Raw genomic sequence first — 16,876 nt, forward strand, 5'->3', positions numbered from 1 at the left:
GCGGCGCCTCTTTCCTTGCTCCTTCCCACCCAAACCCCTCCCCGGGAGCGCGGGCGTATAAGTCTCGGACTTGGTTCCCGGCACCCTCAGTTGCATCCCTCAGAGGACCCACCTAGGAGTCCCGATCTCTCTGTCGGTCATCTTCTCCGAACACCATTCCACACAGTGATTGGTGAGAGCAGGGGCGCAGCTACGAATTAAGGCTAGGGGGGGTTTAAGGCACAACTAATACTGGAGTGTCTGGGGGTGTGGAGTACCCGCCAGGGTAAGCGGGTAGGTACGGCGGCACTCCTTCAGAAAATTTTCAAGATAAATAGTTCAAAATGGTGAGTTTTACGGCTTTCGGAGGGATATTTCATTAATATTTACACTATTCTGTAAGTAATATTAATCCAATTAAGTAAAACGGATTAAACTTAAAAACGTTTCTGAGCCCTGGGGGGGTTTTTATCCCCCAAAACTCCCCCCCCCCCCCCCGGTCGCTGCGCCACTGGGTGAGAGTGCTCGAAGTATTCCCGTGTGATTACAGGACGAGGCTAAGTATTTTTCCTCTATGGAATTTTCATTCTCTTTTCGACACCCGACGACAACATGCTGTTTTTCCTATATTTCTCACATCTTTTCTCAAATTGATACGAACGTTTTGAGGCTACGGTGAGTCAAATGGTTCCATCGTTCTTACACTACGGTTTCAGTGAGGTAACTTCAAATAGAAATAGGTTAATCTGCACCCCAGTTCACGCCGCGGTGCAAGTAATTAAATTTAGCCGAGGGAAAAACGCCATTTAAGGTCAGCATTGGAAAGTCTTCATTAGAGTTGTTTAAAGCTCAAGGCAAGAACTTTAACCCAAAGGTACCTAGTGAGGGAAAAAGCATTGCTTAGCATGAAAAATTGTGACCTCGCGTAGTGCTACTTTCCTATACTACAACGTGTATAGTGAGAGGTACACTTTGTACAGTTTATACCCATGACATTTTATTTTTATACCTACGTTAAGAAAAAGACTGGACGAGTGATAATGCCATGTAAGAACAAATATTTTCAAGTATCTTTTTCCGCAGTCACAAGCACTGGTGCATGGTTATTTATTTAAAATTTGAAATGAATTTTAATATGAAAAGAGTGAAATTTAATATGAAAACAGTCATTTGGCTGAGCCTGGATATAAACCTGGATCTCCGAATTGCTGGTGAGGTACGCTGCCATTTAGTAAGTTTGGTAGTGTGACTTGTAACTCACCTGATCGGCAATTGGGAGATGCGGGTTTGAATCCTGACTAAGCCAAATGATTTATTCATGGCGAATCTCACCCTTGGTGTAAATAAAGAGTATCGTAACAAAGTGTTAGAAAACAGCTCCGCATACGGAATAATTGACATAAATGGTAGTGTGCATGATTTCTGCCTGAACGAAGGTGTAAGGAAGGACTGTGTGATACATTCCATTCCTCTGATTGAAATTTGTATTGATTGAAATATTTTTATTCATATTCTGTAATTTCAAATTTTCGATTGTTCTTATAGGAAGCCTGGTAATTTGGATGCAAATAACTCATACATGTTGCGGTATATTCTTGGATGTGCAAATTTTTGGCTTATCATTTCTTTTGAGTTCGCTCGGAAAACTTAGAAGAAGCACAAAACATCCTTTTGGAGACTAATGGTAACTTTTTTGTGATAATTCAATCAGGAATGGAAATTCCCTTAATTTTGTCAATGAGGAAATTCTGGCAGAAAGCAATTCAACCGTGAATTTCATTAATGGCTTTTTAATCAACGCTGCTCTTAGATACCACTGTAGACGAGAAGGGAAAGCATAGGCATTGAGGGAACTTTTGTAAGTCAATGGTTCTCAAAATTTTGCAAAAAAGTAATTTTGACGTTCTATCCCACAGTAAAACAGATGTACTTAACCTAGTTAGCAAAAGTCACATGCTCAATGGCTCAATGAGATCGTTCTCTAAGAACCAAAATAGCCATTCATGGAAATAATTTGTGTAAACAATAATCATAATGATAGATGGAAGAGAAAGATAAGTTACGATGAAAATAAAATATTGCCCATTCAAAAATTCTCTCGTGAGTTTAAAATAAGAATACACGAAATTTGTCGCCCACTTTCATGAGTTAATCACGTCATTAGAGCATTGGTTCATCTACTCGTTCATTAAATCTTTCATTGAGGGAATGAATCACTGACATAATTATGTACAACAACAAATCACACGAGTACTATTCATAAGGCCGAGGAAAAGCGGCGACTCGCGCGGCACGATTTCGTGACGTCATTAACTCATCTGCGCAACGGTCATGGCGATCGATTATTCGTCGTGTGAAGCTCAAAAAATAGGCGACGGATTGGTCAACGAAAAAATATGGGTATATTTATTTATCATTCTCAATCACAATTAAAAACAAAATGATATTGCTAAACGAGCCCATTGCAGCGTGAAATTCTACGGCGGGAATTTATGAGAAACCCAATTAATAAAATTAATTGGCAGATCTGGTATTTACGTTCAAATTTTCTTGAGAATAAATACTCGAATTGAACGCGCCATAATTTAATGTTAGGCTTATCGATTTCCTGAAAGAGATGCGAAAAGTTTTTTATTAATAGTTTAACTTCATGAAGCTCCAAGAACACTATTTGAGAACAACATTCTATCATCAATGGGATCAGATTGGTCACGTGTTACTCTTATTTCTTGTACAAAATTTTTGAAATAGAATTATCAATAAATGATAATAAAAAATTGAATGCCATGAGGAATTCTACGAATACGCCAAAAAATATAATATCAGTTCTGCAATCCGAAGGGATGTACGAAAATTCATCAGGCTGACTTCTTTTGCCTCGATGCGAAACGTATTATGTTCTATAAAAGAGGCTAATCCATCCATCAGGTATTGTTATTCTCGAAATTGGTTGACATCGTTTGTGAACATTTTCCCCAAACTTAATAAAATTGTTATAGAACCAATAAAATTGGCAAAGATGAATTCGAAAAAATTTTGTTGAAATTATGTAAAAACAAATATGTGACAAGCGCATGAAACTGTTTGTATTCGAATTTGCGTTTGAAATTGTTTCGTTTCAGCAAATAAAATTGGTTTTTATCGAAATCCCTCGAGCGATACTTATTGATTTATAAAAAACAACGTATGTGTAGTAGCAGTAGTATTTACGACTTTTCCGTAGTTTTTCAATGTGCTCCAAGAAAAGATTGTAAATACCTACGACGTAAAAGTAGCATTAGGATTCACGACTTTTCCCTGGTTTTTCAATACGCCCCAAGGAAAGACTGTAAATACCTACGAGGTATTATACTACGAGGTAACATGTGCACCAATTTAGTTTTACTGGGTTGTAATCGAAGGAAAGATGTCGCAGGAAAAAATTTTCTACGGGTGCCTCAACTTCAACGACGCTCGAATCTGAGCCCGGAAAACGTTATTCCAGAAGAGGAGAGTGAAAATAAGGGAATTGAGATATTCCCCTGGCGCCGCCGTGTGACCCCGACCCTCCAACCAAGCCAGATATGCTCAGGCGGTGTAAGTACAGGCAAGGGTCATTAAGGGATAAACTTCTTATCCTCCCCTTCCGACCCGCTAATTCGACGGAGGCGTCCGCGGTTTCCTGGAACAGAGTGGGGAGCAAGTTGAAAGATAGCGTCAGATAAAGGCTAAGAGGGTAGGGCTATTAAAGGCGAGGAACGGGGAAAACGAGTGTGAGAAACCTTCACATAAACATCAGCAGAGATGGGCTAGTAGCGTAAAAATATAAAGTGGTTTAAGTTTTTGTATAGCTATAATATATTTATAATTAGTTATAAGCGATGATTTATATTTTATAAAAGACAAGAGTGACGGTTGTTACTTCTTTTGGTTCTTTTTATATATAGCGTAAATTATTATCTATTTAAATTGAAACTTGAAGCTTGAGCTTGAAAGTTGAGGCCGATTGTCAGCGCAATTAACTCTCCCACATATTACGTTGCCAAATATCTTACGGGTATCCTAACACCATTCTTGGGTCTCAGTGAACACCATGTGAAAAACTCACTAGAATTTGTGAACACACTTAAGGATATTCGTTTGGATCCTACCGATTTGATGGTTAGTTTGGATGTGGTGTCTCTCTTCACGCGGGTCCCTCTTGTTGACACCTTGAGTCTGCTAGAGAGTAAATTCGATACGAAGACGGTCAAACTTTTTCATCGTGTGCTCACTTCCACCTATTTTTCTTTTGAGGATATTTTTTATGAGCAAATGGATGGTGTCGCAATGGGTTCACCAATATCACCGGCTATCGCTAATTTTTTCATGGAAGATTTTGAGAAAAAAGCCCTCGATACCGCTCCCTGCCGTCCAAAATGTTTTTTTCAGATATGTGGACGATTCCTTTTTAGTTTGGCCACATGGCACAGCTGCATTGCAGGAATTTTTGACACATATGAACAACCAACACCCGAGCATCACATTTACCATGGAGGTAGAAGAGAATGGACGACTTCCTTTCCTGGACATCCTAATGCATAGGAAAGAAGATGGGAGCCTAGGTCATTCCGTTTATAGGAAGCCAACGCATACTGACCTGTATCTCAACGGACAGAGCCACCACCATCCATCGCAGAAGGCCGCTGTATTATCTACCTTGGTCCATAGAGCCAAGTTAATATCAGATAATACAAGCATCTCAGCCGAGTTAGACCACCTTAAGACAACATTTTTACGGAATGGCTATGGAAAACAAGATATTTTTAAGGCCCTAAGCAGATTCAACATAAAACAAAAGAGTTGCCCGGATGAGCCGCCTGAAAAACCGCTATCAACAGCCTTAATCCCATATGTGTCAACCATATCTGGTAAGATCCACCGCATTCTACGACGGTATAATATCAAAACTGTCCATCTGCCACCACCTAAATTAAGGCACCGCTTGGTGAGGGTGAAAGATCCGATTGGGTTGAAGACACCAGGGGTTTATGGAATACCTTGTGAATGTGGTAAAATGTATGTGGGGGAGACAGGCCGAACGATTGAGACGAGGCTGAAAGAACACCGGAGATTTTTCAGATTAGCGCAACCAGAAAAGTCGGCCGTGGCGGAACACAGCATTGATGAAGACCATGCTATTAAATGGGACGACACCAAAATCCTTTGCCATGCTCAACGTTACTGGGACCGCGTAGTTAAGGAAGCAATAGAGATCCGCCTCAATCCCAAAAATTTCAATCGGGACACCGGCTTTCATCTAAGCACTACATGGAGACCTGTAATCAGCTGTATGAAAAACATAAGGGTTAAACGTGAAGAATTTCAAAAGACCTGCAGCCAATCGGACGACACCTGAGCCGTATTGTTGTCTCCGTAAACGGTCGATCCTGTTCAGTGTGAAATTGAACTTCATTCAAGTAACACAGCCTTGAGGATGGAAGACAAGTCGTCTTCCGAAACGTCGGCTTACATAAAAGCTTTAACCTGGATGCAAACCCGAGAAATATTTGTCAGAAGTATTCACCAGGAAAAACTTAAATCGTTTATCTCTTTTGTGTTTAAAAATGATATCTTTTCACCGATAATGCCCAATTCAAGCTGTAGTAAATACCACATTGCTGTTGAGAGTACCTATGATTTTGAAAAGCAGAAACGTATCGGTCATTGAATGTGAATACATCATGCGAGGTGATTGCTGTGAGGCGAGGATTCCTCATTTTTGGAAAACAAAAATAAGATTACTAGCAATTGTTATATTCTGTTGAATTAAGTGGTTAAAAGTAAAAACATCTTATACGTAATTTAAAGTCGCATCCAATTTCCGGGTTGAAACTCTTGAATGAGGGAATTTGTCCAGAGCATATTAGCTGTCGGAATGCCCTATGGTAACTCAGATACTTTCACCAAACTCTGCTTGTGAGTGGATGGCAGAAATTGAGAGCAGTTAACAGAGTACTCTAAATAAATTCGATAATTTATGACACGCGAATCTTGTCCACTTCACGCGCCTGATCGCACTCGGAGAGGATGAATGGCAGAATGCGAGATCTATTCGACAAATGTGTGCCAACAAATGTGCTATAATACGAATTTACAGTCGCACATCCAGATATTTGGGTCGGGGGACTTCTTAGGAGCGTATGCCATATTTCAGTCTTCATGGGCTCCTTCATTAACTTTTTAATTGTCAATTTGGATAGAATGTTAAATGAAATAAAATAACTATGTTTTATTCCACACTTTATTTTAAATCGTACGACCGGTTTCAACACTTAAAATAAAGTGTGGAATAAAACATAGTTATTTTATTTCATTTAACATGAAGCAATTCCACAAAGTAACGCCTGAGACCGTGTCTTAAATTTGGATAGAGTTTGAAAAATAATTAAACCCGTATTTTTTCGTGTTTTGATCCTCGAGCTTTTCGTGCAATGAAAAGTCGGCGGCCATAACTCTTTCGCAAATAATTTCATGACCTCACGAGCTCATACCTCTCAACTACTACTCGGCCTTTTCATGGGCCTCACATAATTCATTATCGTATATATTCTAGTGAGCAATTCCTTCCTTAACAAGTAAATTAACCAGAACACTAATAACGTCACCAACTCATGAAAAGTGGGAGAGAACTGGGGAAAAGAGAGGAAATGGCACATTTTATAGCTAGAGATTTCTCCAACAGTCAAAGTGCTTCAGTTGTTTAGAATCAATCAAAACTTCGATAATTAATCACCTATCAATTAACTCGTCTTTCTGTTCTATCCACCGATATCTTTCGATGAATTCGGCTCTGATTGATTTCCTCCACTTCGTTTAAAACCTTTTTACGGTTTACGCATTGAATGAAATGGGGCACATTTCATATAAATACGACCATTAACTTTCATTTGCAAGCATAGCCGATGAAATGTATCGACCTTTTGCCGTGACATCTACAAGAACAGTCGTTGATGGAAACAATTATTCGCTGATCGAAAGTAAACAAAAGTTTTATAGATTACGCAAGTTCTATCTAAGTGATGTTGAGTAAATTTTGTTATGCCCATAAGTAACCCCAACTGTCAATGGTGGTTTTTATTTTTCTGTCAAGTGCTTTCAGTTGTTTGAAATCAATCGGAACGTAGAGAATTAATCACATATCAATTAAATTCGGATGACAAAAGAGGGTAATAAATGAGTCGTCTCTTATTATTAGATTGAAGTAAACGTGGTTTCTGATTCCGCGTATAGATGGTCAGGAACCGCTTATACTACTACGAGAAGTCGAAAAGCATCCAAAACAATATACGCGGTGGTTAAAGCGACTAAAACCTCAATAAAAGAGACAGTGAAAAACTTATGTGCGTAACAGGGTCGATGGTGATATTTGTTTGCATTTCCACGTGGCGGTCGAAGATAGATTTCATTGTATTCTCCTAGTATATTACAGCGCTTGACTGCTGATAGTCTGCTGATGTCTTGAATACTGCCAATAACACTGGAAATGTTAAAGTGGTCCCTTTACACTTGCATCGTCAAAATTTTCCCTCGTACGCATTTTACGTACGTTCACCGCCGATGAAGAGGTGGTATATATACTCACCGGCAGGTGGACCACCAACGGGTATATAACCCAGTCAAATTTGGGTCGTGACGATGATGACTACTGCGGCAGTGCAGGAGATATTGATTGGGTCGATTTCAAATCAGGGTAAATGTTTTTCTTCATGGAATTTTTACGTTATTGTTTTAATTTACATAATTAGATTTTTTCTCGAAATCTCCTTATTTTCCTCCCTGTACTTGCTTCTCTAGAACGCAGCATCAAAGCCGAAAAAAAACTAGAGCTATTTGCTTTCTAGCAACAGCTCTAAGAACTGTTAACACTTTCTAACCCAGAGTTACTTCTAGTAGAAATTAATTTTGAAGACTTCTCATTTTTTTAAAGTAAAAATTTTCTACTCAATCATAATTATTGCGGCTGCTACACATTTCGCCATTAAAATTACGGCACAAAAGAACATGTAGTTTAAATCTATCCAGAGTAGAGCTGAAAATGTATACATTTTTGATGTTGCTTAAAAGCCAAATTGGGTTATAAAGGGTTAAGAGCTTCCCTTTTGAATTTGTAGGGGCTATCTTGATGAAAGTTTGGGTTAAAATTGAAAGATGGAGCGTAATTAATTCCATCTGCTTGCGCCTCGAGTGTGAAAACCACTGCCCGAACTTGTTTTAGGTTTAGCCGCACTCGTTTCCCATGGACACGTTTAATGGTCCTGCGTTAACCCAGATGCTGCGGTTGAATAATTAAGATTTCACGGCAGTTAACGCAGACTGAGTCAGGAGTAGTGTTTAGCGGTTAGTTAAGCGCTCCAAGATAATTTACAAGTGACGTGAAGTGCCAGATCACTCATTAGCACAGCGTCTGAAGTCCAAATGGGAATGCCCACTGAATCCTTTGTTAAGCCGAGATGGCCCGTGCAGTCATACCCTTTAAGGCGTATGAAAGGTATTTCGTAGTTAAATTGGAAAATAGGCATTTGGAGGAAGGCTTGCGAGAATGCAGTAAATTAAGGGCAAAAAAATCTCCTTAGCTCTATATTTCTAACGGCTGCAGCATTGATCCATAATATATAAATTCACTGCAGAAAAGGTTAATTTTATTTTTCATTTATAGCGTATTTGTTAATCTGTGAGAGTACATGTCCCCTACGGAAGCATAAAACACCTCTCAGAGTACTTTACCGCGCAGAAGCACTTCCAGCGCTGGATTAGAGAATTTAGCCCTTCTAATTTGAATCTTCATTTTATACTGCGACTATAGCCTTTTCCCAGCGAAAAAAGTTCACAATGTTCAATCACAGAATACCATGCATATTGTACATTATTTTCATATCTAAGTTATTGCCAAGTAAAGTCTTTTCGAAATAACCTTCAATTTGCTATAAAGACTCCTATATATTATTAACTACCCTATTTGACTGAACGTATCTTAGTCTATATAGAGCAGTAAAACAATTGCAAATAAATCGATGCTTTACTGAGGTTAGGTCTTTAAAGATAAAGGAATGATGGAACGATATTAATTTAAAATCGACGGACAAAGATAAATTACATGTAATTTTCTAAGGATCTTCCATTCCATCTAGTAAAAATAACTTACATAGCTTTGTTTCGGGAAGAAAACGCACGTATTGACGGTAGTTAAATTAAAAAGTACAAATCGACGATACAAAATACGTAGTGGCTATTTTGACGCAACACCTACTGCTTTCTTGATCGGTGTATTGCCGCTACTCCGGGGGTAAACCGTGGCTCGCAAAAAAATTATTAAAAGCAAGGTAGTGACACTAATTCGCGATTTCCATTCTTCACAGTAAAAAATAAAAAACTACTGTGAAAAAACTTTTTAAATTATGTTAACCATATTTTAACGCATATTTTGACCATAATTCAACTTCGGAAGCAATGACCTGTAGAGTGCTTAATTAAATTTTTGGCGATTGCACTTGTGGAATGTTGTAGCCTATCTTAGCAAATAAATTCTTTTGATGCTGTCAGGTAGTAGGTTTTTAATATTCTCTGCCATTTGAAAGCATTAATTCCATTTTTATGGTGTTGAAGCTTCTCTTTTCAATGCATAATATGCAAACAAATGTTATCCCATTATAATATTTTTGAGTCAATAATGGAGTTCCGATGACTGATGAATCGAACAGCTGTCCATGCATCAGGCAGGACATTAAATCGTACATTCCTTGTATACTTTACGTCCTGAAACAAAGAGTGTGTCAAGAGCGACTGGTTCTGTCCACCCTTCCCCCACTCTTAGTGTAATCTCTAAGTACTGAACAGATAACAATTGAATTTTGAGATATAAATCGTAACATATAATAAGCATCATCTAAATACTATCTGCTATCTGAAAATGAGCCTCTAAATATACTTTTCTGTAGCATATTGATACTGTACATACTATCATCATTCCTTCTTCATCCTCGCATTAAAATCCAGTGTCTCTGGTCTTCCCTACACAGATGGACAACTAGATGCTGTGTACGATATCACAGTAGCTTACCCACGCTCCCTGCCCCAGTCTGAAGCAGATATGGCCAGAGGAATTTTCCCTGAAGAAGTGTACTTCCGAGTGAAAAGGTAAGGCCCAATAATATAAACAACAATATCATTGGAAGTAATAATGTCTTTTGTCTCTATGCATCAGTATCATTGATTTAAAAATTGAGACATTTTTTCTTGTGAACATCAAAGGAGAAAATTTCTTGCAAAATAATCATTTGATTTGAACAGGATTTGATCCTTGATTGCTACATTTCTAATTGGGTATGTTGCCATTTACGCCATTCAAGTTATCACTAATTAAAGGTAATTCCAACAATATTTAGAATGAACAAACTGTTTTCACAATACCAGAAGCCACAAAACATGTTCAATGAGCAAGTCATTGGGCTACTCCAAAGAATCCCTCCCCCTAAAATAACAACCACATATATCTACAAACCTTAACCTATAACTAAACTCCATAGTTGACTGTACATTTGAGATTCAGAGTTACTAACTATAGGAATTGTAGATATTAAGAAAAACTCTTATTATGGGTGCTTTCTTTGCACCAACAAAAGTTGACTCTAAATAACAGGAACTACAATTCATGCATCCATTCAAATTGTTCAGATACTTCATGCATTGGTAGTGGTGATTAGTGATGATGTGAGCACGTGATGTCAACGTAAGAAAACCCATAAGACCTAACCTACTCCATAGCTTTACTGACCATTTCTCCTTTTCCATTGCTTCCCAATGATGATATATATTTTCTTTATTACCTGTGCCTAGGCATCCTGTCTCATCTCTTCCTGATAGTGACATAGAACTTCGTCATTGGCTGACTGAGTTATGGAGGGACAAAGAAGAAGCACTTCGCCAGTTTTATGCAGAGTACAACTCTGAGTCTTCTTCAACAAAAACACTACTTCATGAATTCCGGCACTTTGGTGCACACAGGTAATTTCACATCATTAGTGACTCAAACTATTAGGTACCTATGATGTATATGATTAACTAAACTGGTTTCAGCAACCATGGAATCAACACATAGTTATGTAGCATATCATGACCCATTATTAATGCATATTATTTCATTATAGATCTCTAAATTAACTTTTTAAATCAAAATATTAATTTAACCCATTCAACGTGGAGCATGTCAATTGACGTGGTACTGTCCAAGCCAAAATACGGAGCACGTCAATTGGCGTGCTCTGCCAGTCGGACGGGGGCCTTTCTCCCCCTCTGTATGTGACTAATATACACTTCCGAGTCTTCCGATCATGTGCATGGCCTTTGGCAAGCTTCCCTCTTTCGACCCGTGAACGCCTTGTAAATAGCAGTATTTGAACGAAAGTTATGGCGCGAAAACCTCTCTCTATTTTCCTTTCTTATTTTATCGGCCGATTCTGACGACTTCCATGAAAATCAGGCCTGCATTGAATGTGTTAATGGGGGTAATAGCTTTAAAGTCCTATTTTCAAGAGTAGCTACAGTAGATTCCGGTTAATTGGGACATATCGGGACTTGTGCACTTTGCCCCAATCAAGCGGCTGCCCCAATTAGGCGAACTATCCTGTATATGGGCGTAAACAAACGTTAAAATGATAGAAAGAAGACTAAAGAATGCTAATAATGCAACATAAGTTCATTAAACTATTGATTTGATTAATAAATCAGCGGGTTTAGTCAATTTATTATCATTTTTAAGAATTGTAACACTTTTGTTAACAACATATTTCACAGCCTCGGGCGAGACTGAATGAATGTCTTTTACTTAGTCATATTAAAGAAAAGTCCTATCCTCTTGCGGATAGTATAAAAACAAGAGCTTTCAAAATAGGGCAAAAATAGGAACATTTGTGAAAAATAAGAGTAAATCAAAAAAGGAAAAAAAATAGTATTCTGAAAACAAAAAATTCTAATTTCGTCGCGAGTATGGAGTCTATGTTGCCGACTCATGGCCCAATAAAGCGGCATGCTGTCCCAATTAAGCGGAGAATACTCTGGGATATTCCTCTATTGGGTTCTGTTCTTCAAGATCTGCCCCAATTAAGCGGCTGCCCCAAGTAACTGGTGGACCCATTAAACGGAATCTACTGTATTAACGAAAGGTGATTTACTTGTTAGGCATGCACATATATTTCATTATACTACCACCCAGTGACTTAGGAAATCTTAATGCAAGAAGGATGGGATTGATCATATTACCCAGTGGCGTAACTGTGGGGGGATAAGTGGGTAAATCCCCCCAAATCCTCGGAGAATTTTACAGTATACTAATGTCTTCCCTGCTGTGATGATATCCCACGGAATTACGAGTGAAACCCAAATTTTAAGTACCAAAATGGTGTGAAATGTATTTCCAGGCATCTCAGTTTTCAAAAATTTTCCCGTTGCATGGAGGAGGGTTGGGTCGCCTTCAGACCCCACCATCCCCCCAGCATATTTCTAGTTACACCACTGATATTACCCATTCATCCTGATCAAATTCAAGTTCAACCAAGCAGTTATTTTTCACTTCCTTTGGAAGCACTTTCATGCTTTTTAGTCAAGGAAGAGATTATCACTAAACTTTAAGAAAAAATTTGTTCATTTAAGATACCTATATCGACCAGCAGTCAGCATGCTTGGACCACAGGTTGCAATATTTCTGGCTTCTGATATCTAACTTTCTACTTTCATACACTGCAATCGCTTTGAAAGCCATCAAACTTTAAAAATCTCATTGTCTCATAGAAACGATAATTAGGCATCATTTATGTTAGGAATGCCGTATCCATGATGAGAGTGCATCTACCTCAATTCATTTGATAAAAGCAGGTTCCATTAACCAGTTTTACATGCTGATTGAGTTTATCGCTAAGATTAAAAATTGTTATATTTTCACAAAATATAATCTATACAACCAGGTTTACAGTGGTAATCTGACATGTCCAGTAATTCATGGGTCCTAAGCTGAGGACTTCCCATTAGCAAAAATAAATTCTTTCATTTATGAAATATTTTTTACATGATATGCAGCTGTGCTCTGTTATTCTCACATAATATGTTACATATAAAGAATTGGTGTAGTGACTCATCATATTGGGAAAAAAAGTTACATAAGGGAATAAGGTTAGGGGGGCACAATGTACATAATTTTATATTAATGGGCTACTGCATAGTTAAAATATAATTCCTGAAATATAATCATATGGGTATTTTAACAGCTCATATTTGTTTCCCCTGCTTTTCTAGTAATGCGGTGTTTTTCATAACCTGGCCATGTCAGAGTTGCATACATGCGGAATTACTCATGAGACTGGACTGCACATGGGCATACCCAGCAACTGCAACTGCCAAGGGCAGAGCAACTGCCCCCTCCTAGAAGCAAAAATAAATTTAGTTCAAAACAAAAGTTATGAACAAATTTTCCTTTTGAAGAAAAATGATATTAGTGTAAGACATGGAACTAAAATAAAAATCATTATTTTTTCAAGCAAATAATTACATTTGGTAAAGAGTTCTCGGGATCGCCACCGGGTCAGGAACTCCATATCTGCCAACGTTTCGATGTCCGACTCGGTCATCGTCCTCAGGGCTGTGAATGTCGAGTGAGAATTTGACTTGCTTATATACAGTCACTCTGGTGGTCAGGTGACTGCTGATTGGCTGTCGTCAGCAGCATGCTCTGATTGGTAGTTTTGCCTAGCCTTTTGTATAGTCTTGAGCACAGGTTTCCAGGTGCTGCTCAAAGCATATCCGGAGTCTCTATTGATGGTATTCTTAGACAGTCTAATTTCAATAGACTCTTTAATGGGTCGATCCCAAAAGCCATTGGATCGGCAGAGCATCTTGGTGTCGTCAAACTTAACAGTATTTTTGCATTCCATCCAATGCTCTGCGATGGCTGACTTTTCGGGCTGTCCTAGTCGGAGGTGGCGCTTATGTTCTTTGAGCCGCGTGTCTATAGTGCGGCCCGTCTCACCGATGTATATTTTCCCGCACCCACATGGCACTTGGTAAATGCCAGGTGTCTTCAATCCTACCGGATCTTTCGCTTGGACGAGCATGTCCCGGATCTTTTTTGGTGGTTTGTGGATGGCCTGGATGTTGAATCTCTTCAGAATTCTCGCTACTTTCCCCGACACTGAAGAGATGTATGGTAAACACGCCATCGCAGTTCGATCGTCTCTTTCTCCATCTTCTCTCCTTGAGTTGGTCTTGGATATGGACCTTTTTAGGGCCTTGGAAATTTGTCTCTCATCATATCCATTCTGCTGGAAGGTTTTCCGAAGGCGCTTTAGTTCAGGTGCCAGGCTATCTTTGTCCGAGATAGATACGGCTCGATGAATCAGGCTTTTCATTACTGCCATTCTCTGCGAAGGATGGTGGTGACTACGTCCATGTAAGTAAAGGTCCGTGTGGGTGGGTTTTCGGTAAACGCTGTGACCGAGAGTTCCGTCCGTTCTTCTGGAAACCAAAACGTCAAGAAACGGAAGTCTATTATTTTATTCTATTTCCATGGTGAACTTGATGCTGCTGTGTTGACAGTTCATGAGATCGAAGAATTCATCCAGGCTGCGTCTCCCGTGGGGCCATACCACAAAAGTATCGTCCACGTATCGAAGAAAGAGCAAAGGTTTCAAAGGAGCCGAACTGAGGGCCTTTTCCTCAAAGTCCTCCATAAAAAAGTTAGCAATGGTAGGGGAGAGGGGGGAGCCCATGGCCACCCCATCAGACTGCTCGTAGAACTCTCCATGGTATTGGAAGTAAGTGGAAGTGAGCACATGGCGGAACAGCTGCACCGTATCTCCATCAAACTTCTCAGCTAGAAGTCGCAGGGTATCGTCTAGAGGTACGCGTGTGAAAAGAGACACCACGTCTAGGCTCACCAGCAAATCCGTCTCTTTAAGACGGATGCCAGCGAGTATTTTCACAAACTCAGTCGAGTTTTTGATGTGGTGCTCACAGTGGCCAACGTATGGTGATAAAACCCCGGTGACGACCACAGCTAGTTTTGCCCCCCCCCCCCCCCCTAGTTTTGATTCTGGGTACACCGATGGAACTCCAATTGATGAATATTAGATAATACTTTATGAAATTACATTATAATTATATGTAACTGATGCGTGAAAATTAGTATTGACATTAGTAATAATATTTTTTAAATATCTTATGTATTTTCTTACAGTAAGTCTTGTTGCTTGGCGCGGGCAGGATGCACCTGTGCAGCTCCCCCATCCAATGCCCTCTACATGGCTCTCTTTGCGTGGACAGCACTGACCATATTGACAACCCTTGCACTCATTTACTCATCAGCTGCAAGGCTTTGGGTTGCTGCCAACACCATTTTCTTCGTCAGCTTATCAATTTTTACTGATGGGCTGCAAAACTTTGAAGTGACTCTCTTTCGTGCTCGTCGAGCCTTCTTCCGTAATTTTTGGCTGAGACGAAAATGACAGCAACAGTCCCGCCCTGGGTTGACACCACAATCTAGAGGCAGGAGCTAGCAAAAATTCATGATTTCATAGGTAAAATATTGATCCAATGTCCATAGGAATGTTTATTTCACGAATAATGGTTGTTGACATCTATTTTTTCATCAAAAATATTCAATATACTTATATATTGTCTGTTGAAAATTTTTCCTCAAGGTGTTAAGTGGTTTTTAGAGAACTCTGTATTAAATTATTTTTTTATGGAGAGTAAATGCATGAGAATGGATGCAAATCTTGCATGAAAGAAAGAGCATATGTACAATGTTTGTTCGAGCTTTATATGTAAACAAAAAATTGCATGAAGATGTGTAGTAGTTTTGAATTAGTTCTAGTATTATACACCCAGAGTTCTTACTCTTGGGTTTGTGAATTCCAGTGCCAAATAAACATACTACTTCCAGGAGGTTGTAAAAATACCTTGTATACATGTTTTAGGATAGTTTTTTGTAAAGCATCCAACGCGAAGTGTAATATAATGAGTAACCTTAATTCTGATTCCCCTTAATACGTAGATTCCTTTTTAAATGTGACTAATTAAATATTCTTTTAAACGTCAACCCATTTAAATAAGAATAAAAGCGATACATAGAGCCTCACTTTAATGTAAGGTTGTGACTATCAACAATTATCTCCACCATAACCCAAATTACATTTTTCTAACAAAAAATTACAGAATTAAAAGAATTTTTACAATTTTTGGCCAGGATACAATGGTTATAGGTATCCAAAATAATCTTATTGCTTCTGAATATTATGAAAAAATACAAATAATCTCTGACTATTGATAAATCTCAAGCATTGGTATTTGTAATGCCATCTGGTTTTCATATGACCAACTCCTGAGAAAACCAGAGGGAATTCTAATGGTAGGGTTCATTATCTCAAATCAATTGATGAATGAGAATGAATTCTATCTAAATATCAGAAGTCATCAATTCTGATGCTTTTCCATAATGCCTTAATCGAATGGACCTTGAAGGGTATTACTGAATGTCTTCAGCAGCAAGGTCATGCAATCCAACCAATGGGATATAAATGTGGTAATATTGTCAAAATTGCATGTTTCAATAGCCTGGTGCAACATCTAGTTTTAAGCTGGACTTGTGGAGTTAACTTCAGATGGACTTCTTAAGGAACAAGATGAGAGCAATTAATTAAGTGGCTATCCAAAAAAAAAAGGTTTCAACACAATCAGCTAGTTCACTAATTTTATTTTCCAGTCAATAATCATCAATTTAAAAATAAAGAGGCCTGTATATTTTTTCCATTTTTCCAATTGTCATATTCTTCATGAGTAATTTGCAACTCAAAATCAACAGCCTTAACCCTTTTGCGGATAAGTTGATTAC

The 16,876-nt window shown here is 38.6% G+C and overlaps 1 protein-coding gene across 1 annotated transcript in view; it reads left to right on the plus strand.

The window, feature by feature from the left end:
- LOC124154158 (lysocardiolipin acyltransferase 1-like) overlaps positions 1–15,950 on the plus strand; it is a 44,760-nt gene extending 28,810 nt beyond the window's left edge. Inside the window, exons 5-7 of the mRNA XM_046527698.1 lie at positions 10,017–10,134; positions 10,834–11,001; positions 15,221–15,950. Coding sequence (XP_046383654.1) covers positions 10,017–10,134; positions 10,834–11,001; positions 15,221–15,488 — 554 coding nt within the window. The 3' untranslated portion in view covers positions 15,489–15,950. The remainder of the gene's footprint in view (positions 1–10,016; positions 10,135–10,833; positions 11,002–15,220) is intronic.
- Positions 15,951–16,876: the final 926 nt, after the last annotated feature.

Source organism: Ischnura elegans, chromosome 2 (assembly GCF_921293095.1).
Source record: "Ischnura elegans chromosome 2, ioIscEleg1.1, whole genome shotgun sequence".
NCBI classification, from domain to species: Eukaryota; Metazoa; Arthropoda; class Insecta; order Odonata; family Coenagrionidae; genus Ischnura; species Ischnura elegans.